Genomic DNA, 27,278 nt, shown 5'->3' on the forward strand with positions numbered 1-27,278 from the left:
TCAACCTGAGCATCTGCAAACATCTGTGATGCGCTGCACCAGCGCGGCAACCCCAACAGTATCCTGAGGCCATTATTATATTGCACGCGTAAGTCATTGCAAGCCCTCTGCGTACATGCCACCCACAGGCTGGACGTGTAGAACGTTTGGCAGTAAGCTTCGAAAAGCGTAATCTTTACTTCTGCATTACATCGTAAGAACCTACGGGCCAACATATTGCATCGGGCTGCCAATGACCTAAGTTCTTTTTCAATGTCTTTGACTTCAAACATATCTTTTGTCACATTGTGCCCCAAATATTTAAGTTCTGTCACCCTATAAATACCCGAAGAGAATGAACACAAAAAGCCATTTTTCATAGACAGGTATACAATATATTAAAAAACTAAAAAACCATTAACGTTAAACAGCATAATAATAATAAACTAAACTACACATCAGTAACAAAATGAATACGGTCTCCTTACAACGAAGTACAACTTGTTAGTGCAAAAAGGAAATGCAGCGAACATGATGATGATGATGTTGATGATATTGAACGCAAGAAAGAAATTCAGTGTTCGGACTACTCCTGCTGTTGTGAGCAGGTTTAGTCCTTTGCCCTGGCACGTACCGAATAAAAGGGCGAGACATTATAATGTTTCTCGGTCGAGACAGTGATGTAAGAAAGTTCAAACATGCTTAGAACGTATCAAAGTTCTATTGAAAAAACAACTCGGATACAATGGATCGTATAAGGATTATTAGAAAATACACAAATTTACTAATTCAAATATTGTTAGAAGTATTGTAATTGTCAGAAAAAGAGCAACAGAACCTGGTTTAAAACAATTTCTCTTTAGAAAAAGCGCGCGCGGTGCAATATGTGGCCAAACGTGCACTGTCTCAGTGCACGTTCAGAACTGCTGAACAGACACAACTGCTGCTGAGACAGGGAGGGTACGCACTGCCTTGCCTCTATGTTCGGCACGTTTATACGTCGTTCGTCGGTTATCGTCCGTTTGCTCGGTACGTGTAATCAAGGCACTGATTTTATGTAGTGCTGTGTTTGGTTCAGAATTTAAATTATACCGGGCGGGCTATTGCGGTATCAACTTTTGAAGAGCTTTGCTAAAACCTTCTTCCAGCCGCTCTGACTGATATTTCCGTACATGTTGCAAATTCTGTTGTACACAATTCTCTAAACTAACCCTAAATGTCCACAAATAGTTCCTTTTCACAATGTTAAACTATTTATATACATAAGAATTAAGTTTAGGAAGTCATGTAAAATAGAATTGGCCGAACTCTTTGTGGCAGAGCTCGTGCGGGCTACCGCCATGCATATTTCTGCTGCCAAGCAGAATTGTTTCGAAGCTGTGTTTCGGTCTGCGGGGCGTGGTTTCCGCTGTAATTAATTGCACATGAGCCTTAACGCTTATTCCTCAGGTCCATGAACGTTGCAGATCGTGGTCCTTGCATGCCCTGCGAAGTGTTGCTCTTTTTATAGGCGATTGTTTTATTTCCATCCGGCAAAACATGGTCCTGGTCCGTCAAATATTACTATAAAAAACAATTATAGACGAGTTTCTTTAGTGATTGAGAGCAACGCACCATAAGGAACTCTTCTCGGTAAGACTACTAGAAAGTCTTACTAAGTAGTTGCCGAGCGTCTCCACAAGCGATGAGGGGGAACCTAGGTAGAGCTTGCACTGTGGCCTGCTGAACTGAATATTCTCTGCTGACCCTTAAGGAACAGCCCACATCATGTTAGAACCCGAAGGTACATTTTTCCCACCATTTGGAGACTACTCTCTTACGAAGATACGTGAATTAATCACTATCATTTCTGAATTCATAGCACGTTATTTGCATACCCTTTCTAAAGGTTAGGTATTTAGGACCATCTCAAGCTTGATTTTACACGTCGTGAGATCAACTGAAGGAGCGACTATGAGGACAGGCGGTGGCAGCTGTGCTTCAATAGTATATGCATAAAAATTTCAACACAGCTTTGTCGTAGCGTTACTGCAAGAACTGCTGCTCCTGCAAAGCTCGGCTTAGTGGATGGAGCGGTATACCAGCGTTTACGTATCCACTTTCCGCTGAACCCATCCTTTTATTGTAGGTGTTCCTTTTCATTCAGATATGGGCTAATTAGGTAATTCGCTTAGGTAATTCGTCCGGAATAGAAATAAGCGTCGCTTGATACCATGCCGCCAAAAACTTTTCGCTTCTGTTGTTACCACACTCGTCCAGACCGTGCTACTAAATATTGTCACGCATAGTTATAACTTTATGAACATTTACAGATACCATCTTAGCCGCGGTAAGTCGATTATGAATCCAAACTGGCGATCGGTCGGTCTTGTGGCTGATCACGTTGACTGCTTCGATGTGGCCTTGAGAATTCACATCATGACGGGTCTTCACGGGGCACATGACCGGCCGCGGATAGCCAGGAAGGCTCTGATAGATTCTCAAAGCGCCTAGTGATTCACAGGCGGCTCTGTGTCAATACCGGCCTTACTGCACAATCGGCCTCTTTTTTCCAGATAGGCATCTTGCGGGGCTGGTGTTTATATACAATATCCGCATAATCCACTATTCCTTCCATCCGAGTTCTTCGGAAACCCGGAGGATAGAAAGTCTTTTTTCGGTTCAGTCTTTTAGGTGTTAGTTTTACGTTTGGCAAATGAAATGAGTCACTTAACTCGTTTACGATTTCCAGTTTACTTGAGTTACTTAAATTTATTATTTTACTCAACATCTTTTTAGTGCAAAAAAATAGTGCAAAGTGCCTTGGCAAATTAAATATTGGTTTTAGTCATTTTAAAAATAAAATTAAATAAATAAGATAAATAAATATAATAAATAATAAATAAATATACTAACGACAATACACACATCGCCATCTAGTCCCAAAGTAAGCGTAGCTTGTGTTATGGGTACTAAGATAACTGATGAATATTTTTTATGAATAATATACATAACTACTTATATATATAGATAAACACCAAGACACTGAAAAAAATTCATGTTCATCACACAAATATTGTCCAGTTGTGGGATTCGAACCCACGGCCTTGGACTCAGAAAGCAAGGTCGCTGCCCAATGCGCCAATCGGCCGTCGAATTTAATTGAAAATTAAAGAGTATTTTTAACAACTTATAACTAAATATGTGTAAGCTATGTTGTTAAAATAAAGAGTATAGCAGGGTCAGATACCCCTCGGAAAAGTTAGGTTTATATTTTTACTATTAAATAAAATTCTTTAGAGAAACACTTGCCTAAGCTATCACACCTCTAGCACGAGCTAGTTTGAAAAAAAACATTCAAAAACTGTTTTTTTTTTCTTATAATTAATGTATTATTTATAAAAATTAGCGCGTGCAAAGACGGGTTAGCTTAAAGGAATGTTTCCCTTAAGTAGATGATTTCAAAATAAAAATATGACGTAACTTTCCCGAGGGGCATCTTACCCATGCTTAATCAACTGTCTCGTTTACCATTTATAAGTAATATATAGTTTATTATGTAACCTACCTACTACTTCTTTTTAAACCAAAGTGGAGTCGCATTTAACAGAGCAAAAATTATTGCACTTTTTTTTGTTAATTATAAAGACATAGTTATTACGAGCATATTTAAAAAGCCGATGTACAGTTAACATTAAAGACGATGACGACCATAGATTAACTATTATTATTGGCTTCTTAATGACTAGGGTATGGATGGTAGAGGTAAGGAGAGTCATCTTATATGGGAGAAAAGTTGAAAAAGTGTCCAGTTGTATGCGCTAAATAACAGTTCAAAAATCCTCCACAATGGCGCTGGTGGATGCACAGGGTATGGTATGAATGTAGCAATCGTAGATGAATTGAAGTATGCCGAGTTAAAAAATTTAATGTCTTTATCGACTAAAGTAGTTAATTATTGAGAATTTCAACAACTTACGTTGTACAAAATATTGTGGTAAATATAACCTTACTTCCTTGTTTATTTTTCAAGCCTACTCTAACAATATTTATATTTGGCGCTTCTTTTAAGAGTTACCTTGATGCAAATGTGGCGCCATCCTAATTTAATACATTTTGACGACACTTTTTCATATACACAGATGATCCTCCTTACCTCTACCCTCCATAGACTAGGGCGACAAAAACTAAATACACCAGTGGGATACAGATTATGCACAATTCGCCATATGAACTATTATTACGTTATTCTAATGCAGTCTTCGGTCTTCTAAATTGAAAGTTTGAAAAGTTGCGTTCAAAAGTATTTTATGACAGCTAGCATTTCAAATTCCACGCGTCATTTTTACACAACCTTCTAACAGCACAACTTTTTATACTATTTCATTGTTCCTCGTACCATTTTAGAATAGGTGCCCTTTAAAAGATGCTTATTTGATTGATCCAAAAATAAATATGCGTGGGAGACAGAAGTTAAATGATAAGTTATTTATTGCATTATTAATTTCCAAGTGCTATATCGATCGCACCCTTTTTCTGCTTTTCGAAATACACCTATTTGGGAGGCTATACGTGCATTTGGTTCACCAGACCTTCCTTTTCTTCTGATGCAGTTTTTGGTCGTCTACACTGTTCTAAAAGAGACGGTGTATCATTTGAAACGATCTCAAATTTTAGCTGAAAGGTTGTTTGTATTGTCAAAATCTTTGAACGTCTTATGCATCTCATAACGTGTCGGTCATATCTTAGTCCGACGATGCTAGCGAATAACCGTTCGAATTACATATCTTTTTTTCGCCCGCAATTTAAAAAATTGCATCGATACACAGCAAACATATATTTTCAAAGACCTTTCTAATAGTATATAGTTTCAATTCGCTACTAGGGTTACTAAATTTTGGCCAATCTTTAATCCAATTTTAAATTAATTTTGAATTTTTGATAAGTTCCTTGGCATGTTCAACTATCGTTCTAAAATGGTAAGATCTTTCTTCCTTTTTGAAATGGATTGCTCTGTAGGTTTATTTTTCGTCGTGATGTGTTTATTATTAAATATTGTAATACTGTATGAACGCTGAGGCACGCCACTGGTGTGCTTAGTTAGCTATTGGTAAGAAATTATCAAAAGCAAGACTGTAAATTTTTGAAGTGAAACTTCTTTTTTGACGTATGGGAGAAATTTAATAGCAATGTAAGAAAAAAATGTTTATCTGTTACGCGCCGTTTTCCTTTCTAAGTTACATTGTTCCGTAACCCGCCATATTTATTTCTAAAGGTGCTCTTAGAATAAGTCAAATCTAAATTAAGTGTATTTAGATTTTGATGACTTGGTAGATTTGAGTGCTTAGTGGAACACACCTTAAATTATTTAAGTTTAATCACGTTTTCCTGTTGCCTTGTTTATTTCTAAAAATCGGTATTCATGTGAAAAATAATATTTTAACAAAGTGATGGGCGAAAATAATTTCATAAAACGATTGGAAATATAATGAAAGAGTCTATTCCAATTCCGGTGAATTTCTAACAGCAGAAAGTAATTAAACTTTGTTTCAAATACATTCAATACGAGGGTGTATTTATAGGTTTTTTTTTAAGTTATTTCAGGCTAACCTCAGTTTTTGATTGTAAATTGTAAATTGATAGAGTTTTTACTCGGTCACTAAATTCCGTGGAATGTATACCATATATTTCACATTGCAGTTTCCATAAAGCATTAATTACATACATATATAGTAATAATTCAATTATTATGAAATGCTATAACAATCTTAGTAGCAATTAGGTGAAATAATTGTATTATTTGTATCCATGTCAATGATAATAAAAGCCTTTCGCTTAAACTTTATCTAATTAAGCTTTATTTAACCAATTTGATGTCATAAAGAAGTTTCACTTCTTACGTGTGTACACTAATACACACACACACACACACACATTTTTTTTTTATTTGACTGTGGTATGAAGTAAAGTACGAAAGTTAAGGTAAATAAAACTTCAAACAGAATTGGTCCAATAAAATTATTATCTTATTATAAGATAACAAATTTATTATAAAAATGTGTTCAAATCTCTCTCAATCTTCTCAATATATTTCTCAAATTTTCCGGAAAATATATTATCTGAAATATTAGACAGGGTTAAATATTTAACACTTGTAAAAGTTAGATAAATAATTATATCGACAATATTATGTTTATGCATGCGTCTTAATATAAAAAAATATATATTAGAATTGTACTTACATGTTCTTGTGAATTTTCTTCTGACGAGGTATAGTTCACTGAATTAATACAAACAATTACAAAATTGTGGTATTAAAAGGTACATACACTTCTCGAACAACGGCAATTGTTTTCAGAAATGATTCAGACCCGTTAAGATCATATACTAAAATAATAAAGCTGAAGAGTATAGTTGGTTGAACGCGCTAATCTAACTAACGGAAATACGAACCGTATTGGAAAAATCTTTTTGTTTTGCATAGTCCATTTATCGAGGAAGGCAAAACTGGGAAAAAATATTCTTTTTAAGAGCATTTCCTGATGCGTCTGATCCGTACACGGTTAAAATTACGCCAAAACAACTTTTTTTTGTCTGGAAGAGATTACTATATAGTGATAAGGCCGCCAAATTGTACTTTCAGCTTTATTGATCTATTGTATTTGTATCTCTGAATTTTTAAAAGTGTATTTAGTCATTAATTCATTTAAAACAATGTTCTTTCATAGTTCTAGAAAAAGGCCGCAAAGCTTCATCTCACTTTTAAGGTAGACTCATACGCGGAAAAAGTCGCGGGGGACCGCTAGTAATCTTATATGAATACATAAATAATCTTGTTTAACTTCGCAACTAAAATATATAACGCGTGAGCCCTGTTGCAATAGGTATATTATAAGTTGCAATATCCATAATCAAAACTATGTTTGTAGAATGAATTAGGTTGAATAAGGTTTTTCTAAATATTTCCAATTTAGTTAAAGTTACAATCATCGAGATTCAAAATTGGTCCTGGTACGTGGCGCTGCTTTACTACGGAAAATGGTAAAGAAGTGCGGGCATTCAGCTGTATATATATTTATATAACAACAAGAAAGTGGCCCGAAGTATTTATTTGTTTTACCTTAAAATTGTTTTTCGGATTTCCTTCAATAGATCTCTTCGGAGGTATGAAGTTTACCGGGACATCTAGTGCTTAGATATAATATATCAAAGTAAGGTTCTTTACTTGAAGTTTTTAATAGAATAATATAACCCTGTCAGCTTTCTTGGGTTTTAAAGGAGCCATTTTCAAATTTGACAATTCTATAAATAACTTGGCTTCTAAGTCAATTAAGAACACAAAATTGATTTAAATATACGTATTAGAATCAGGTGTTAAGAATAACATAGTAATAAAATGACGTCGTTCTGACAACTTAATAGGCATGATAACAGTAACAGAGAATCGCGAAAATATTGTAATTATCTAATGATTTGATTATTGTACTATGAAGCACGTATTTTTATTAATATTCTAAGCGAGATTGGTATCCGACATGACAGGCGAACGGCGAATGACGTCACTTCTATACAACGTGTAGAAGAATGAAGAAATAATACTTCACAGGCTTTAGAGGTACCTACATTATGTACTGCCTCTGAGACTTATCTGTGAAACCGAACACCGTAAAGTTTTTGAGTAAAACTCTACTCCAGTTCAGAAAGAAATCAGATACAGCCCTAACATCACATGCAAAATTAAAATCATGTGACTCCTACGCCTTATTATGTACGTGTCGCGTAGCGTCGGTACTATGCGCGTTATGGTCTATTATCTTTGTAAAGGGTAGTCATAAGTAAACACGTATAATGTTTTGAATTCGTTTGTATGGAAAATTAAATATGCTTCTTTTGATTTAATATTTATACTGGGTTATTCCTTATGAAATGTATTTATGCATCCTTAAATATTATTTCGTAATTCGGTTACACGTTGCATAAACATAATTTAAATAGTATAAATCAAAGTGAGATTGAAAACCTCGACACTTGTTGTTTATGTAAATAAAGTACTTTGTGAATTTAAAGCTTTAGCTTTGGAACAAGGACTTAATAAGGCAAGGGTATGGTTCTATTATAGCTGCCATACCTCTAACAGGTAAGCCCGCTACCATCTTAGACTGCATCATCACTTATCAGCAAGTTACAGTAAGGGTTAACTTGGAATTTAAAAAAAAGCAGTAAGCTACATTAATTTCTACATTCTGAAATTTGGAAGGGCATGACAAGATTTTTTGGAAGTACCCGGCTCCGCGTTGATTTCTCACAAGATAGGAAAAGGTATTTTAAAATTACCTGGGTCACTGTACGAAATAAAAAATGAAGTACAAATTATAACGTTATATTGTGATGTTTATTGAAATTTATTATTATTGCAAACTTTTTTTTTTTAATTTATTATTTGAAACGAAGTCACTATTCGAATTATTCAAAAAGGCCTTGTTCCTCTTCAGCTCAATCCAGCGTAGTAGGCTTAATACGGCGTATACATAAAAAGTAAGTTAGGTTTAGCATAAAGTGATTGTGATAAGGTGCAGTGCAGTTATGGTTTAAGTTATTTTTTTTATAAAAAATAAAATATAATATCTTCCTACACGAATCATAAAACGTAATTATTATTGTGCCTAATCATTACGTATTTTTTAAGCAATATGTAAACTCCCCTATATTTCATTAACATGTTTAAACGCATGAGAAGTCCAAATTTTATCCGTATCTCCAACCAGAAGAGCATTGTGGAATATCTAAGCAATCCGTCCGTCCTAAGAGGCTTTGTGTCCAGCTGCCAATAATAGTCCGAGAGTGATGATAACGATATTTTTTTTATAAATATTTAGAGAGCAGTTAGCATCTACTTAAATAAGTGTGTAAGCAATACTCCATAGAAATACGAAGAACTTGCGCATTAAATAAAAGATGCATTTGCTGGGTACTTTTTAGCTCTGTTGAGAACACCAAGCTATTCCGAAGGTAATGGAGCTTTTCCATCCGAATGATCGCAGAACTGTACTACACAATATATATTGGAAACTATAATTCCAATACTTTTAAAAACCGACTGAATGAGAGACTTATTAAATACAATGTCTTATACATCAAACGCGCATGTCTTGTCTATCCAATTCTGATATTTGACTGTGTGATGCCTCGATGTCAGACTCGAGGTTGGTTCTTTATTCCTCCAGCTGCGCGGGGGAAAGTTGAGATCAGCTTTAGTAGAGTGCGACACCAGCACTATCATCCTCATATCAATGAATGCTATAAGCAACTGCATAACTATGCAGTATAAACAACATGGGTGGTAACACTGAGCCCTGTGGAACTCCAGCGTTTATGATCTATAACAGATCAGTGACTGTGTAAAATTGTATGGCTCAGAAGAATTGTCGGTAGTAAAATTTCGATTTTTTACTGTTATTTTAAATATTAATGTGGATGTCTAGTGGATAATACGCGGGACACTCATTTAAGCGCTTCCTTAGTCTACTGACTACCATTTTCGACGGATCACGAGAATGGGTGTTGCAAAAACCCACAAACCCGCATTGAGCAGAAAAGCCCTTCATGGGTTCAAATGGTTTACGTTAAATCCAAAGCAAATGGAGCCCATATTATATAGTTACATTATACTCTCCTCGTTTTCCTTCCCTACACTGGCCGGGCCGGCTCGGGTCACGTGAGTCTTAACTTAATGGTGGTGTCTAATGATAAAGAGCAATTCCGATGGCTTCGTCTCCCAAGAGGGTAAAATCGGTGCCGCACTTCTCTACACCCTAGCCAGTAGTTAATCAGTGCCGCTAGAAGCTGAGCTGCTGGCGAGTTGCTTTGTCACGGATCCTATATCTCCTGGTCGTCCTTTTAGCAGCCCGCTTTCGTCCTGTCTTCGCCGACAGGGCCTATAGTGGGGCCGTGAATTATATATGTTACAGGATGGAAGTTTTAAATGGGGTAGTGACGACAAAGTTCGCCCGCCAAAAGCTTCGTTATCCGAGATGATAAAATTGGTGCCACACCTCACTTCACCCTAGCCAGTACACAATCACAGGGCTGCTATGAGGTGAGCTGTCAGCGGGTCGTACGTCACTGGCGCTATAGTCGCTGAGGGTCTTTCTAGGCGCCATTGTCTTGCTTACGCCAGCCGGGCATATAGTAAAGCCGCATAAAATATATGTTACATGGTGGAAGTATTTAATTGTGAAATAACGAGCGACTCCGCCCAATAAAAGATCAGTCTTTCAAGATGGTAGAATCGGGGCCACAGTCCTCTACACCCTAGCCAGTGGCGAGTGGCTTCGTCATGGCACCTTTATCCCCTGGGCGTCTTTCTAGCAGCCCGCTTTCGTCTCGTCTTTGCTGGGCTGGCATGCAATAGGGCCGCAAAAAGTATATTTTACAGGGTGGAAGTGTTTAATAGCATAATAACGGCAAAGTTCGCTCGACAAAAGCTTCGTCATCCAAGATGGTAAAATCGGTGCCACACCTTTCCACACCCTAGCGATTAACCAATCACAGGGCCACTATAAGGTGGGTTGCCGGCTAGTGGCTTCATCACGAACCCTATATATCCTGGGTGTCTTTCTAGCAGCCCGCTTTCGTCTCGTCTTCGTCGGGTTGGCATAAAGTGGGGCCACAAAAAGTATATGTTACAGTGTGGTAGTGTTTAATAGCATAATTACGGCAAAGTTCGCTCGACCAAAGCTTCGTAATCCAAGATGGTAAAATCGGTTCCACAACTTTCGACACCGTAGCCAGTACCCAATCACAGGGCCGCTATATGGTGGGTTGCCGGCCTATATATCCTGGTCGTCCTTCTAGCAGCCCGCTTGTGTCTTGTCTTCGCCGGCCGGGCATATAGTGAGACCGTGAAGGTAGATGTTACAGGGTGAAAATATCTAATTGCTTCCTCTAATTAAATAGCCAGTATCAATTCCTAACAATAGTACTGCTCCAACCGGGGTTAATTGTTTAGTGCAATTTATTGATGAACTGAAAGATAAGATCAATCCAAAGTTATGGATTCTCTTACTAAACCTCAGCGTGTTGGACCTATGTCAGATTATATATCAAAATCATTTTACGATGACCGAGTGTACGAAACAAAAAAATATGAAATTGAAATCTTTATTCACGACATAGAACACTAACTAATAACACAGAGTAAAGAAGGAGTCATACAGAGGTCCGACGTAATACCAAACAATCCAAAGTAGCCTAAGAAATTTGTATTCTATATTTAAGAATTGTTATGTCGCGTTAGGGCAGTGAAATGTATATTAATCGTCAGAACTAAATATTATTATAATTTTATAACAATTTAATATTATAACTAACCCAATATCAATATTAATGTTACAAATTGCGTGTCTCCATCCAAAATAAATAAAAAATTTAGTTACCATGAAGAATAAAATGAAATGGCTATGGTTTTTTATCTATAAATAATTATTTATGAAGCTATACTTCTTTTGGAGCATAACACCTTGACTAAGATAGTAACTAACTAACTTGAAAGGGGTTCGGCACTAACGTACTTGTAAACCTGTATCCCTAAACCGTTTCTAATCAAATTCATATACAACGCGCGTGGCTGTTTGAAGGTAGGATAGACAAATCACAGCCCGAGGAGACCAGAGCAGAGCAAATTCAGAAACTGTTTATAAATTAGAACTGTTTTGAGTTTGGCATATGTAACACCAGATGAAGTTGGTCTCCATTGAGTATTATTTCGAATTTCAACTGGTATTTGAGGTCGTTTATTATTTGACTCTCCTTAAACGCATATTAAATGGAAAAAAATTCAACTTGCTAATTGAATATCGCCAAGGAAGTATAGCTTCTTATTTTCGTACATAAAAGAACACACGCGAGTGTTTTCTCTCTATTAATTACTAAAGATTATAATGATTCTATTTATATGTAGTATTTATTGTACTTAAACCATTATTTTTCGTATTCTATAGTGTTTTATTTGTTTCTTACATAACCCTTGCTGCTAAATGCAAGAAAGGAATAAGTAAATCAGATATGTTCATATTACAAAATGACTCTATGGGATACAACACCGTCATTTTTAGACTCAAACTTTCCTTATTGGTGGTGTTTATGCGAAGTTCGCGTGACAAATTTTTAAAACCTCACATAGTGCCAGAAATATGAGAGGAAAAAATTGCACTCATGTGCACTTACACTTCAACTAAGGAATTGGAATAACAGACAAACAACTCGTAACAATAATAGTGTTAATACCGATGTTAATCTGAAGTGGATTTGTAAATCGATATTATATATCGTTTATTTGACATCCCTAGGTTTTCTTCTGTCAAGACGCTGTGGGTATTCATCACGAGATCAAAGGCGTCGGACTACTGTATCTGTTCTCTATACTGTGCTAAAAATAACATTCAAACATTTAAAGCTTTTGTGAAAATATAAGTGTGGTCGTAAAAGTTTTATACGAACCTGTTGTAAGAAAAATGTTACCTATCAGTAACATAAACCGCATTAAGATCGTGGCACCATTTATGAATGCTCCCTGGTGGCCTATAAACATTACTTGGAATATCATCATCGAACATCGCTTGGAAAGATAGTTTCCGACGTAATTCCAAAAATCATCGAAGGCGATCACATGGTTTTAAAGGAAAATGATCCTAGACACCTTATTATACAGTATACATGTAAGGGCAACAGTGAATTATGTCACAACCTATGATGTATTATTAGAGATTATATTAGCCAGATCTTTGAATCGCTACTAAATTTGAGCTATGAGCTTTAAGTGCTTATATTATTTTTAGTACCCCGTAATATATTTTTCAAAAGTTTCATAAACACCATATAAGTTTTTTTACTGTTTCGTTGAGTTGGTGAGCATAATCGAGAGCGGCGATCCTGGTTTTAATTGCAGAGTTGTGTTTAAATTGTTGTGTATTTAATTTTTCTGTCTAAAAATTGTATGTAACAGCTCTGAGTGAAACATATGTCACTTTTCCTCAGAGAGCACACCTATCTGCCCGGGTTATTGATACTAACATGTACTACAAATAGTACGATGTTACACAATAAGTTTAGTGTTATCTAGTGTGCTAAAAATGTCAAGCCTTCGAATTTTTAGCCCATCCATTGTTTTTGACCACCAAAGATTTCTAGACATTGCGGTTATTTGCGAGGGAAGGAAGAAAAGATTGTGTGATAGATTGTTTATAGTGTGATATTACTGTGTTTTATGTTGCATTTTTAACCCACATAATATTTTACCCATAAAAATAATATGTTATTACCACCAGACAAACGGACGATATTCGTCAAAAAAGCGGGCCCGCCGAATATACACATAGAAAAGATATTGTTAACTGAACATATATGTATCTTTCCTAATAATTTTTTAGAATACCGTAAGATAAACAATATTATCCAGGGATCCATGAGTAACAGTCAGGTTGACCCGCTTTTTCTGGACAGTCCCCAAAGGGTAATAACATATCACTTTAAAAATCGTTCATCAGTTTAAAAATCTCTTATAATCTTTTATGATTTAATTTAAAACAGACTCATATTACTATTAGGGAACTAAACAGGAGGTTATCTCCAAATGTTTTTTTTTATACAATATCATGTGAGTATCTTTTCACAGCAGGGCTTGAATACCGTTTAGGTTTTAGCGCCGATTAAGGTCAATTTTAATAGCAAAATAAATAACAGCGGTGTCATTTGTAAAAAAGTTGGCTTTGACCGGTTATAATATGTTGAGAACGGAATAGGGGAACAAAATACAATGGGACATTAAACGTGCCGTATAATAGAACGTTGACGGGCTTGACTGACCGGTTGTTATGAACCGGACCCTTAAAAATGCGGGAGGAAGGTTGAGACGCGACGGGTGGTGAAATTAATGAAATTGTGGATATAGCGCTCCCGAATTATTCTGTTTGGAATAAAACTGCTTTGTCGCAAACGTAGATCGGTTATTACGACATCGGTTTCAAGCCCTGTTTAATAGAGCTTGCTTCACATGCTCGCAAATTTCAAAGCACAGAACATGCAAATTAACAGGCGATTTATAATCATAAATAAAAATCTCTTTTTGCTCACCTCAACAGTGGAAGCCTGGGTGCATAGGGGTGGATCCACATCATCGTGTTTCATTTCGGGGTCAAGGCCAGCATACCATGACAGGTCGGGGTCGCCAACCAAAGTTGGGTATGGTTTGTTGGTCATTAAATCGGGCACTGGCGATCTTTTGCCACGGGCCGCAGCACCACCTGAAAGATTAAGCATTGTTTTTGGTAAGAATGGTTTGCGCCTGACCGCAATCATGCCTGATGGAAAACAACTATGAGGTCTAGATTCGGTCTCGCTTGTCTTAGAACATGCCTATTCACTCCTGCCTCGAACGTACTCAAGTTATACGTGCCAGGAAACACAAATGCTATAAAAGCTATCCTAACCTAACCTAACTTTTTTGAGATGATGGAATTTTGTATAAATGTCCTGTTATTATTGAGTCGTAAGATATTTCAGTCTCAGTTCAAATTACAAATATAACAATGTGATACACGCATGCGAAAGCAAGTAACTACAGTTAACTTGTAAATATTAAGGATCTGTCTTTGAACCAATCGGCATACGTTACAGCAAGCCGATCGCTTGCTAAACTTGAAGAAAACATGGAAGGACCGATGTTTCAACCCGCATTATTCGGGAACTATAGATAGTGGCGAACACAAAAGACCGAAAGCTGCCGAGGTAATACCGCAACTATATCAACTGTCTTAAGTGTACATGGTAATTTTTGAGGATGCGACACGTACATCGTCGCCTATTAACGTCACATGGTACACAACGTAGACGTATTTTTTTATATAGTAATTATTGACGGACCAAGCAGATGGCCTACCTGCAGTGGCGTGCACAGAGGGTATGCAAAGGGTATGTAGATGATATAAAATGAAAAAAATCTCCAGTACAAGTTATAAAAAACTTAAAAATAGGCATTGTAAGTTATAAAAAGCCTACCCTCAAGTATTTATAACTCATACTGGAGATTTTCTTCATTTTATATCATCTGCATACCCTGCAAACAGAGGAGCATGTCCTGCAACGTTCCATTATCTGTCCATTAATTTGCCTCATGTGTCTGTAATTACAAATAATAACCACCCGACAATATCGGCAACCGCGCCCTTCAGACCGGAACACAGCATTGCAACAATGCTGATTAGCGGCAGGAATTAGCATGGCGCTGGTACTTCCTATGACGAGCTCTGCCACAAAAAGCTCTAATACTACGGAATGTGTAATGATGTCAGTGGCGTGCACTCCAACATGCACAAAAGCACTGCATACCCTAAAATTGAAATATAGCCCGTATAAGGGGAGGATTTTTTCCATTTTATGCAATTTTCCTGCTGTATGCATACCCTGGTAAGAAACTCAGTGCACGCCACCGAATGATGTGTACTAAGTATCATCATCATCATCCTCACATCACCGGCCCTCTTCAGGAACACACTGGGCTTCACGACCTTGAGAATTAGTTACCTCACGTCGTTTTCCTTCACCGTTAAAGTAAGTTATATTAATTAATTGCTGAAATTAAAAACGCAATGAGTGTGTACTGTGTCAACTTCAACCCGGTACGCTGCTGTCCGTTCTTCGTTATACTTATTTTTTTTAATTTAAATATTAATAGCGGGCTAACGAGCAAGTGTGTCACCTGATGTTAAGCGATCACCGCCGCCCATAAACATCTGCAGCACCGGAGGAGCCACCGATGCGTTGTTAAGGGTTTGTTTATCCGCCCCTTGAATAACTCGAGATTGTTTTTTTGAGGAAACACTTCTGATGGGAGATTGTACCATAATTTGCAAGTGCGAGGTAGAAATGATCTGGTATTTCGAATAGTAGAAGAATACCAGGCATCCAGATGATGAAGGTGGAATTTATTTCTACGGCGTGAGGTGCGGTCAGAGAACAGGGAATAACCCGTACGAAACCCGCGAGAGGAGTAGAGGTGGTGATTCTGATTTCCCTTCACCAGACGGCGCACAAGTATGAAAAAGATAAAAAGATATCAATACCTCTTCCCCTAGCGCCCCTTGGTTTCGGTGGTGCCTTTGGGGTTTGCTGCTTCCCTGGGCCAGTTGCAGAAAGAGCCCGTTTTCTACCACGTTTGCTGCCCATACCACGTTTCGTCTCAACGACCTCTTCCTGAAAAGTACACGAAATTATTAAAAGCAAATAAATAACTTTTCACCAAAAATATACAACATGTCAATGAAAACAGAAATAATACTTCACAGGCTTTAGAGATACATTATATTCTGTCTCTGTGACTTATCTGTGATACCGAAAACCTAATAGTTCTTGTGTAAAGCACTGCCATAGTTTTTCCTGAAAGAAAACAGATACAGCCCTAACTCCGGTCACTTAATTAGGTACGCGTCGCGTAGCGTAGGTACTATGCGTCTATCGGTCTTTTATCTTAAACAGGGTTGTCATACGTAAACACTTAGAATATTTTCAATTGGTTTGTATGGAAAAATAAATATGTTGCTTTTGATTTAATATTTTTACAGGGTGATTCCTTATGAAATATTCTTTTGTATTCTTCAACATTATTTCGTAATATGTAACTAATTAAACGATACTAATATTATAAACAGCTTTGATCCTACTGTTTAATATATCAGTTCCTTTCAAGGGAACCGCGCTCGATCCCCGACACGTACCTCTTATTTTTCGGAGTTCTGTGTATTTTTGTTTTAACAAGAAATATAACTCGCTTAAACGGTAAGGAAAACATCGTGAGGAAACCTAAATACCGTATGTATTTTATGGAATTTTGGCTGGTCGCACCTCCTACTATCTCATGAGAAAGTATGTTTGTTAGTGGGCCGCTCAATCATGTAGCAACTGAGGCAAACGACAATTAAAAAAACTAGTAGCTGGTACTGGGAACTTCTTGACAGATGAACTTAATCTTACTTTTAGAATTTTTGAAGCAATTCGGAAATTAAACTCTTTCTCGAAATCGGTAGTGTAGCACAGTTAACTAGCCTAACTATTAGACAAAAAAAGGCAGTCGTAACTCGCAAGCTATACGTCAACATAAATCAAACAACAAAAAAGAGCATTTCACTGTAAAAGAAATAACGCATTTGAGTTTATATTTAATGGAAGGCTATGAAAATCGATTAGTTTGGTTTTCAGTCATTTGTTAACGCATAGCATTCATGGTATGTTTAAGAGTAGTATTTAGTTTATAGGCTTCATTGTCTGTAACTTACGCCAAAAATCCAATTATTTCGTTATATTCAAATTCAATCAAATGAATATATCACAAGCAATAATTCAATGCCAGAAGTCTAGTTTGGAAAAAAATAAGAAAAAATTAAAAAAAAAAGCATAACATAAAGAAAAATCATAATATCTCACTTCAGGTACCAAAAGACTGGTAGTACGCACCGTTCGTCTCTTTGGCGGCTTTTCAGGGATTATTTTCTCCGGAGGATCATCCAACTGGTTCAAATTATCCAAATTTAATGCAGCATCTGAGGTAAACAACTCCTGAAACTCATTAGCATCCAGGGATGGTAGCATCGACTCGCCGTAGGAGAAATCGCACAGACTAGTTTCATTCAACGGTTTATCATTGTACAAGTTCGGCCAGGCGATTTCCGTCTCCGTTTTGACCAAATCCAAATCCGGCTCTTGGACAATTATGGTTTTCGGTTTTTTCTTTGGTTGCTCGTAAACTGACATGAACCGGTTTATCTTTGATTTCGTATCGGGCATATCGTAAATGCGTCGCGAGGGGGTTCCGCCCATCGGATCAGTGCAAATTTTCATGCGTCCATGGTTTGTCTTCTGTAGCATTAGTTTCGGAATCGGCGATTGTTCTCTCATATCGGCTTCGCCTAACTGGTACGGGTCTTCCCCTGTCGGCGTTGTATCGATGAGCTGCAGTCTATCGGAGAGTGATCCGGTAAACTGCATGGTACGTTTTGGAATGGTTGTGGTACTCCGCGAATTGGCATACGTGTTTATCATTTTGGATTTGACGCCGTAGGTACGATCATAGTTTTGGCCTTGTTCTACCATTTTACCTGGAACATAGGATTATATAAATCAGGGTGATATGGTGAACTTCGTAACACCTAAATAACGGCTATCAAAGCAACACGTAGGACATTTTCCATACCCAAGTGTGTCCAAAAAAAAACAAAAGCTATTAACCGATTTATTGGCCGTTTCTTTGGGTTCCTTGTAAATTAATTTCTAGTATCGGTTTGCTCTGTAGCTGTAGGTTGCTTTTGGACCTTTATTTTACCTTTATTTTTTAATCTCTCAATTTAATTTTACGGTCATATACCGGTTGACTATGATAAGTCGGCACAATAACGAACAGCCGTTTTTTTTAAACATCCTATCCTATTTTTGTAGTGCCCAGTAACCTTTTTATTGAGTCTAACATATAAAATGGCAAAATGTTAACGTGGATGTTTAAATGAAAACTTACACTTATTCTACAAAACGGTTTTGAAACCCTATTTGCGAAAAGATATAGCTATGGCCTCATTAAACATATAAGATAAAATAATTGATTTATTTGAAAGAAGAATTTCGGTTGCTTTTTATTGAAGTTATACTTCTTTTGGCGCGTTAGGGAAAAATCTTGAGAGTAAATTTTTACGATGCGCGCGCACACCGTCACAAAAAACCGACACCCTGAAGTTAGCTTTATGGTTTGACGGTGTACACTTTCAATTGTCAAAGTTTGCGGGCTCATTCCGGTGATTTAATTGATTCAATTGTAATAAAATCTCAAATTTTAATGTTGAGTCAAACTTGTTTGTCCGATAATTAGTATTCCAAATCTAATTATGTTTTCTATGCCCATTTGTTTAATTATGTAAAAATATTTTTTTTGTGATATTTAAAATAAACCTTATTTAGATAATGAGTTATAATTAAACTTTCAATGTACTAAATACCTTTTTTCTATAGTTAGTATCGTTTTTTCTACAAACTTTACTTTTCTGAAAATTGTATCTTTGGCCTTATTCGACAATAAGGCCAAAGATACAATTTTCAAAAATATAATAATCTTGTTACGCCAATGAAGTACAACTTTTAACGCGTGTACATAAGTAAACATACGTTTTTTTTTTTAAATATTTAACTTTATTTGTATTTTTCAGTGTGCAATAAACGTATTGGTACTTTAATCTTAGTCGTCTTTGTCACGCAACTAAAGCTAACAATAATAATAATAAACAAAGGAATATAGGCATTTTTAAAACAAAATACATACTTTTAGATGTGCATGTTGCTGGTATTTCGGTCTTGGGCGTTTTTGTCATGCGATTAAGGCTGCCAATACTATTTGTCTTGCGTCTGTTCTTATGAATCCTTTGTATGATAGGATTCCCGCTATAACAAACAAAATAAAATATATATATTTTTTTTTATTAGAGCCCCTAATAATTGGTAATGACCGAAATTGAGAACCTGTTCTTAGATAAATGTCGTTTTATTCAAACAGTCTAAGGGTCCTGTTTACAATCATCATCATCAATATCTCAACCAATTAACGTCCACTGCTGCAGCTTGCTGGACTTTGGTTTTAAATTAATTGCAGATTCCAAGGAAGTTATTATTTTTTATTTATTTGTTATTTGTACTCCACACTCGAGAAAATAAAAAAAAATTACATTTCAAGTAGTAGGATGCAAAAGGTAGCCTTATAGCCAAGCAGAGAAATCTGCTAGGCAACCTTCAAAAAAAATTGAAGGTCTCTTTTAATTGAATGCGTCATTCGTATTGAATTCTCTAAAAGCATCTCGTTTATGAGGAAATGTATCATCATCATCAATAAATAAAAAAATCGTACCTGTTCGAGGTCACAGTGTACAAAGGAACGTCTGAACGATTTTCAGTCTTCACCTCTTTCTTCACGAGTGAACGTTTGTTGTCAATCATTTTGTAATGATCAGTGTTCAACTTTTTATCCGGCACTGGAGGTACTTTTATTTCTCCTGGTTGATAGCTTGGGACTTCTGAAAGAATTAAATATGGATACAACTTAACACAGTACAGTAACTTAACAACAGATCACACAGAATCTTTGCATTTAGATTCGAAGCTTAATACTTTATTTTGGATAGAAGCAGGCGTTACTTGGGGGTATTCCATGTAATACAATGAAAAACAAGTTGAAGTTGAACAAGTTATGAATTATGTATAAAATATTTGGTTTGTTTTTCAGTGTATGTACACTTTATTTTGACAATGTTAATAATTACAGACTTTACAGTATTAGAAGAAGTAAAGCTAGTACTTCACAGTACCAGTAGAACTTTTGTGACAGAGCTCATCCACCACTATTTCTGCAGCTAAGCAGCATTGCTGCAATACTCTGTTCCGATCCGAAGGGTTTGGATTCCGGATTATTTACAGACATATGAGGCTTAACAACACCTACACAACAGGTTGATTGATTGACACAGGGTGGCATGTTCAGGACTTGATCCTTACATGTCCTGCAAAGTGTTGCACTGTTTACTGGTTACTGTTTCTGTTAGTCTAGCACCTTGGGACTCCAACGTCTATCAGTCCTCCGTACTTAGTTTCCCGTCCTAAGTGGAGTTTGCAATCCAAAATTCATTAATAGACAGTAGGCCTAATATAAGCACTTTTGAAACGTAAAGTGTGTCTGTTTATAGTAACTCTTCTTGATCCTTATGAATCATTTCTGACTTCTACGTGAAGTCAGAAATGATTCATAAGGATCAATTCTGATTTTATCACGTACAAATGTTTTAAACATAACTCTCTTCATTTCGCGCTAAGTGACACTGAGCTTTCTTATTAGGTCCATAGTTAGTTACCATGTAGTAGCCAGAAGTCATCACTCTCAACACTCTCTGTACATAGACTTTTGTCTTTAAGCAATGCTTAAGATAAGTCTATCCACAGTACAAAAATAATAACATTTCACTTGTTCCAGTAACAAAAGAATGTAACGGCGTGAATGAGACATTTCTCACTTCGCAAATACTACTACCAATTATATGGCATGCGTTTTCTAAATCTCCAGCATACCGATAAACTATCAACCAATGAAAATAAGTTATATAAGTGTGAAATGCGCAAAACCGAAAGGGGTATTCGCAGTAAGGTTTTCTTAGCTATTAATTTCAATTTTGGGATAGCATATTTAAATACTTATTAAGTATTCTCTGAAGTAGAGTATTTTATGTAGAGACTTTGGGATCGCTTCAGAAGAAGTAGATCATCGCAACAGAAGGCTCAGAGTAAATCAGGGAGAGAGCAATGCTCGGAGTATCTCTATCTTTTTTTTTCTTTTTTATGGCCAAAAAGATGTCACAAAGCTTCCCAAACGCTGCCTTATTTAAAATTTAATATTCTACTACACTACACTTTTAAATAATAAATGTGTGTAAATAATGAATGTAATAAGTGGGTCCTATTACATGCAAAAATTTCTTTTAAGAATTAAATGAACTTACCTGGATCCAGAGTAACTCGTGCTATGCCAAATAATTCCTTAGCCAAAGGTTTGGTTTGTTCAAGTGCATCTGGTGGAAGCAAATCTCTAAAGCTTTTTAATATTATCTGAAAACAAAAAATCAATAACTATAAATATGTATCAGTAAGCAGAAAAGCAGCACGGTTCAATGTAATCTATATTTATATTAAGTTATATTATAAATGTGCACCAGTGGGACTGGACGTTAAAACGGTTGATGACGTATGTAAATAATGCAAGAAACAAAATGAAATATCCACCTTGGATGAATTAATGAGATTTGTATACTAATTTTCTTCCAATTTCTCTCAATGAATTCACTATCAGTAACTGAACAAAACAGAATAAAAACCGCATTCAAATAGGTCCTTCCGTTTGAGCGCATCTTTTGTAAAACTTGACTTTTAGTAAAACTTTAAAATTGAAGTGTTAAAAATTACCTGTGAAGTGGTTGGTTCACCACTTGATGTGATTGTTGAGGTAGGGATTGTGTGCCGTGTTGTAAAACCAACCCTTCTGGTGTTTCGAATCAACTTTGCCTTGAGCTGCAAATATGTAAAAATTAAATGTAAAACTTATTAAATTAAATGTCATACGCTGTAAAGTAGCATTCTTGCGGCAAACTGGAATCAACTTTATTAATTGAATCGACATCCGATTAGAGCAGTGTGCAGCGACCCTGCTTTCTGAGTCCAAGGCCGTGGGTTCGATTTCCACAACTGGAAAATGTTTGTGTGGTGAACATGAAATGTTTTCAGAGTCTGGGTGTTTAACTGTATTTTATAGGTATTTATGTATATTATTTATAAAAATATTCATTAGTCATCTTAGTACTCGTAACATAAGATACGCTTACTTAGGGGCTAGAAGGCTATGTGGATACTGTCGTGGTTTTTTTTTTTATTTATTTAATGAGTTAGTTAAGAGATCACCAGTCTCTTTCAATCAGTGGGACCACTACCATTATTGCTGAAAGCAGCATTAGTTTAAAATGGCAGTTTTAAAAAAAACTTGTCCTTTAAATAATTATGTCAATTCTGAAACAAGAGCATTAATAATTTTAAAATAATAATGCTTTAAGCTGTAGTTATATGTCCTCAGAATACCCTATGATGTTGCAAATTAATTCCCTTTATTTTTGCATAAGCATATACTTTGTTACGAATCTTGTTTGATATAATACATCAATTCGCAGAAATCAGAGTACATAAATTCAAAAAAAAACACTCAATTTCCACCATTACATAATTTAAAACAAAATCCTGGAAAACTAACAGGAACTTGTTGCCAATTACAGTAGCCTGCTAATTTTTAACACAAAATTATACACCTCACACATTATGAGCACCTACCAGTAGTTATAAAGGTAATATATTAAAATAAATAAGTATTTATTTATAGTATTAAAGGTTCCATTGGCAAATATAGGACCTAAATATTTGCTCCCAATATCTCTATCGCAAGCGTAGAAAAACAAAATAGGTACACAAATATTAACATAACACATATTATGATACTAATTATAAAAATAATTAAATCTAGCAGTTTTACATAGCACGAAGAATCGATGGACACCAAGCGAGTCGCTTGGATCCGCTGGAAACAAGTGGGCTGGGACAGTGGATTGTGGAAATCCGTACAAAAGACCAGATGATTCTTGAAAGAATCCAGCAGTGGACGTCAATCGGTTGAATTGATGGTGATGATAATAGTTTGAGAAATGCGAGAATATTGGCAGTTAGCAAAACTATTCCGATTTTCTTCTCTCTTTTTTGTTCATTCATCATTTGTACATCTTCATTCCTGAAGGCCGTATCCGAATTAAAGGTCTATTGTTGAGTTGTTTTTTTAAAGCTTTTCCTGTTCTGTCCTCGCTATTTTTTCTTTATTTTGTTGTACATACACATATTTCTAAATTAAACTAAATTGCGAAGTCTTCATTGGCGCCATCCATTTCAAGAAAAAAGGTATTAGTTTTGGTCATAGCTCTATGAACTCTGTAGCCGAAAAAAACAAAATTGACAATTTTATGCGCAGGCGCACGTGGCGCACCCCGACGCCTGTCCATTGTTTTATATTTTTAAAAAGATAGCATGTAGACTACTTAGTTTAATTAAGAGATTTGTAGTTTATTACACTAGCTGTCCGAGGTTTCACCCCAAGAACAGCTAGGAAAATTAAAGTTTTGGCGTACCTTGTTTAATGATGGCTAATCCAAAAGCATCAGCTACTTTAAAATAAATGCTGATCAATAAATGCTTATGAAACCTAATAATGCATAATGCAAAAATAAAATAGTGTATGTTATTAATTGTATTTTCCGTTTGAGTTAGTATTATATAGAATTCATGTTGCTTTGTTCACTTATATCTTTTTTCTATTGTATATTCAATAACAATTAAAAAATATAGCCACATTTCATAGTTTTCACTAGTATTTTCAAGAGCGAAAAGTAAACTTCTTATAATTTTGGATGGGAGCTAAAATATTCTCTTTAAAACTAAACATTCAATTACTAACTTGGGTCAACATTACTTACCCAGCTCTATCAACTAATTTGTGATGCTGCTACTGGGCCCTACATTATTTGGAGTAATTTGTGACAGGGAATTTAAAGTCTAAAAAGTAAGATGAAACAGGAGTAGATCACCAGAACGGTAATTTGCGATTGGTAATGCTTACATGATTAAAGGTTTAAAATATTGGGTGATGAAACTCCAAGAGCAAGCACTTATATTTTATTCATGCACACCTTTGTTATATATCGCAATATATTAAATAAACTGCATTGCTATGTTTACTATCTGTACTTAATATGATAAAGCTGCACAGTTTGTTTGTATGTTTGTATTTTTGCAAAGGCCAGAACTATTGAAAAAATCTTTACATTTAATTGAAGATGGTTTAAGACTATGTAGGAGTATGCTGCACTGAGCTATAATAAAATTTATTTATTTTTATGTATGTAAGTTCGCAATTAGGCAGAATGTGCAATATATTTAAGTAAGTATTTAAGTTAATATTCTAGCAGATGAATTGCGCAAAGCATTTCTTCATGGATAAGTATCATATTAATTAATGCACAACAATAATGAACACTATTAGTGCTCAATTAGTTGTGCAATATTATTTTCATGTAACTGAATAAATAAATGTTCATGTTATATGAAATCAATAATGTTTAATCATTGTCATCAAAGCTGAATTCCTAGAAATGATTTATATAGAGGCTTGTTAGGGGCGTTCCCAGGCATTATCATATTACAGCAAGTGTTAACTGGTTTGTAATCCATCATGTTTGTGTTATATACACCACCACAATTTTAATAAAAGAATAAAATTTTGCATGGCATAATCTGTGGATAAATTGGCTAGTTAAATGGCACTAAGGGAAATTTGGAGGAAAGAAATCGCATTTCACATATATAAGAAGTCATAATAATTTAAGCCACAAAATGGTTCCTGAAACAGTATAACAGGGTACTAACAAACACAATATATAGTTTAATAACTACCACTACCTCAAAAATTAAAACCATATTAACTGTTATATTTTTTTTTTTTAATTTATACTAATTTATTAAGTAATTTATTTGATGTGTTGGTACTTCAAAGATTGCCTGTTTGTAAAAATGGTGAGAGGCTTTTTATTTTGACTTTCTTAAAGTAATGAGAATCTATGAGATTTATACAGTGATTCATTATTTACTAATTTCTGCCACAACTGCGTGGACTTCAGAATAAGTTAGAGTCTAAAGCTTCACTCGTTGACAATATTCAATTTGAAAACTAGTTAAAGAATCGCGATAAAAGGTGGCCTATGTTCTTTTTCATGTCCAAGGCTACATGCATGCCAAATTTTATCCAAATCTGTTCAGCCGTTTTTGCATAAAGGAGTAAAGAGTCTATTTAAATTATGGGTTGTTCATTTTTATTATTTTGGTGTATACTTTCATCAGAATTATAAATTTGAATTTTATTACTAAGAAGGTCTTAAATTATTTTAAAAACTTGAACACACTTCTTGCAATTACTCATGTCTGTATTATTTTAATTTTCTTATTTATGATTCTACATTTGGCAGCCCTAAATGTAACATGTTATGGACTACTCCATATGGACTACAGATTTTGAGCATTAAAATAACAAAAGCTCTAATAACACGCAAACATATTTTAGGGTTCACTTTTTTTTTTGTAGTAACATAATTACCTTTAGAATAATTATACATCAATAACAAACAATTTGACAGAGCCAGGGCATCAAAATGTCTACACAAATTTTTTGTTGAGGTATTGCGAGATACACCACCAATTTAAATATACACACAAGCCTTTAATAGACTTTGTATAGCTGGTTGTTAGTTTTACAATGATTGATCTCCTTCTATCATCAGTTATTTAGAATTTGGCAAGACATTGTGAAACTGTACAACCACTTTACAACTTTTATAAGTATGGCTGTAAATGCATTATGAGTATATCTTTGGATACACTGACCTATGACTGACAAAAACTTAAGGTGTGTATTAAGGACATACACATAGCATAAAGCATGTTAAATCAATAAAAAACTACATACTGTATGTATAGATACAAAATGTATACAATACTTTTACACTTTATTTAATGATTAGTAGACCTACAGTCTTAAGCTAAACTCCCACTTCTTTGTTTAGATATCTGCGTGTAATTAAAGCATAACATGCACAAAATGTTGAAAATCTTTTGTTAGTCAATAAACTTACTGCATCATTTTCCTGTTTCAAAGCAAGAAACAGTTTGTCCCGTTTGGTAATCAGCTCATTCTGCTGCTGAATCAGGTCTAGATGATAGATTAACAAATCTTTCAGCTTTTTGTTCTGGTTCTCAGCAACTATGATTTGTTCTGTTAACCGGTTGAATTCAGGGGAAGTGTGATTGTCTTCCGTAACACAGTGCGCCGATATTTCGATCTCCTTCTCCAACTGCAGAGCCTGTCTTCTATCCGTGGTTTGAGAGTGGCACGCGTAGATGTGATCAAAGGGAAAACTCAGCAAGCCGTCTTTTGAGTCCAACTGATTTAGTGTAGACAGATCCGCCGAGAAATTCACCAAATTAGTTTCATTCACACTGCTACGACTGTTCATTTTTATTAGGAAGCCAAACGTTAAGTCACCTACGACGACAAGCCAGCCGGCTGTCAAAACCTAGCTAACCGAATCTTGTTCGAAACATTACAGCGGGTTATTCCACCAGCGTACTTTATAGTGAGTACCCCAGTATGTGAAAAAACGTTTAGATCTCGTCTGTATTACCTACATTGTCAAAACATCTAGAGTTCTATGTAGTTAGTTAACTGAAGTAGATACTATATTCTTCGGTACTGACAATACTGACATTTCTTTCACGCACATGTAAAATGATAATAGACGCAACTATACAATGGTACGGTCCGCAAAAATTTGCCTAAAAAATGTCACGAAGAAAGACATTAAATTAACAAAGTTTGATATTTTAATTAACGAAAAAGTGCGTCACTTTTAAAAACTAAAGCTTTTATGTCAATAAAAATTAAATTTCGTCAACTAGCGTCAAGGCGTCAACCGTAGACACAAGACCTTATTTATATGTGTGTAACTATCACAGACTCAATGTGTGTAAGTAGCGAGACTCTAGGGATGTGACACTATACATCCCTTAAAACTCGATCTCGATTGATTTTATAAGATTATTTAAAAACTCAATAT

General features: G+C 35.5%; 1 protein-coding gene across 5 annotated transcripts in view; it reads right to left on the bottom strand.

The window, feature by feature from the left end:
* Nucleotides 1-27,070, bottom strand: part of LOC120636553 — a 39,015-nt gene extending 11,945 nt beyond the window's left edge. For 3 of the 5 annotated variants that reach the window (XM_039908084.1, XM_039908087.1, XM_039908086.1), the window contains exons 1-8: nt 26,298-27,070; nt 21,991-22,095; nt 21,531-21,636; nt 19,892-20,057; nt 19,313-19,431; nt 17,434-18,104; nt 16,077-16,206; nt 14,089-14,258 (exon numbers count right to left, since the gene is read on the bottom strand). In XM_039908084.1, the coding sequence (XP_039764018.1) occupies nt 14,089-14,258; nt 16,077-16,206; nt 17,434-18,104; nt 19,313-19,431; nt 19,892-20,057; nt 21,531-21,636; nt 21,991-22,095; nt 26,298-26,678 (1,848 nt within the window). In that variant the 5' untranslated portion in view covers nt 26,679-27,070. Of the gene's footprint in view, nt 1-11,016; nt 11,044-14,088; nt 14,259-16,076; nt 16,207-17,433; nt 18,105-19,312; nt 19,432-19,891; nt 20,058-21,530; nt 21,637-21,990; nt 22,096-26,297 lie in introns of those variants that run through there. The other 2 variants (XM_039908088.1, XM_039908085.1) reach the window with 2 other exon arrangements.
* Between the last annotated feature and the right edge of the window lie 208 nt (nt 27,071-27,278).

This window comes from Pararge aegeria, chromosome Z (genome assembly GCF_905163445.1).
Source record: "Pararge aegeria chromosome Z, ilParAegt1.1, whole genome shotgun sequence".
In the NCBI taxonomy this organism is placed as follows: domain Eukaryota; kingdom Metazoa; phylum Arthropoda; class Insecta; order Lepidoptera; family Nymphalidae; genus Pararge; species Pararge aegeria.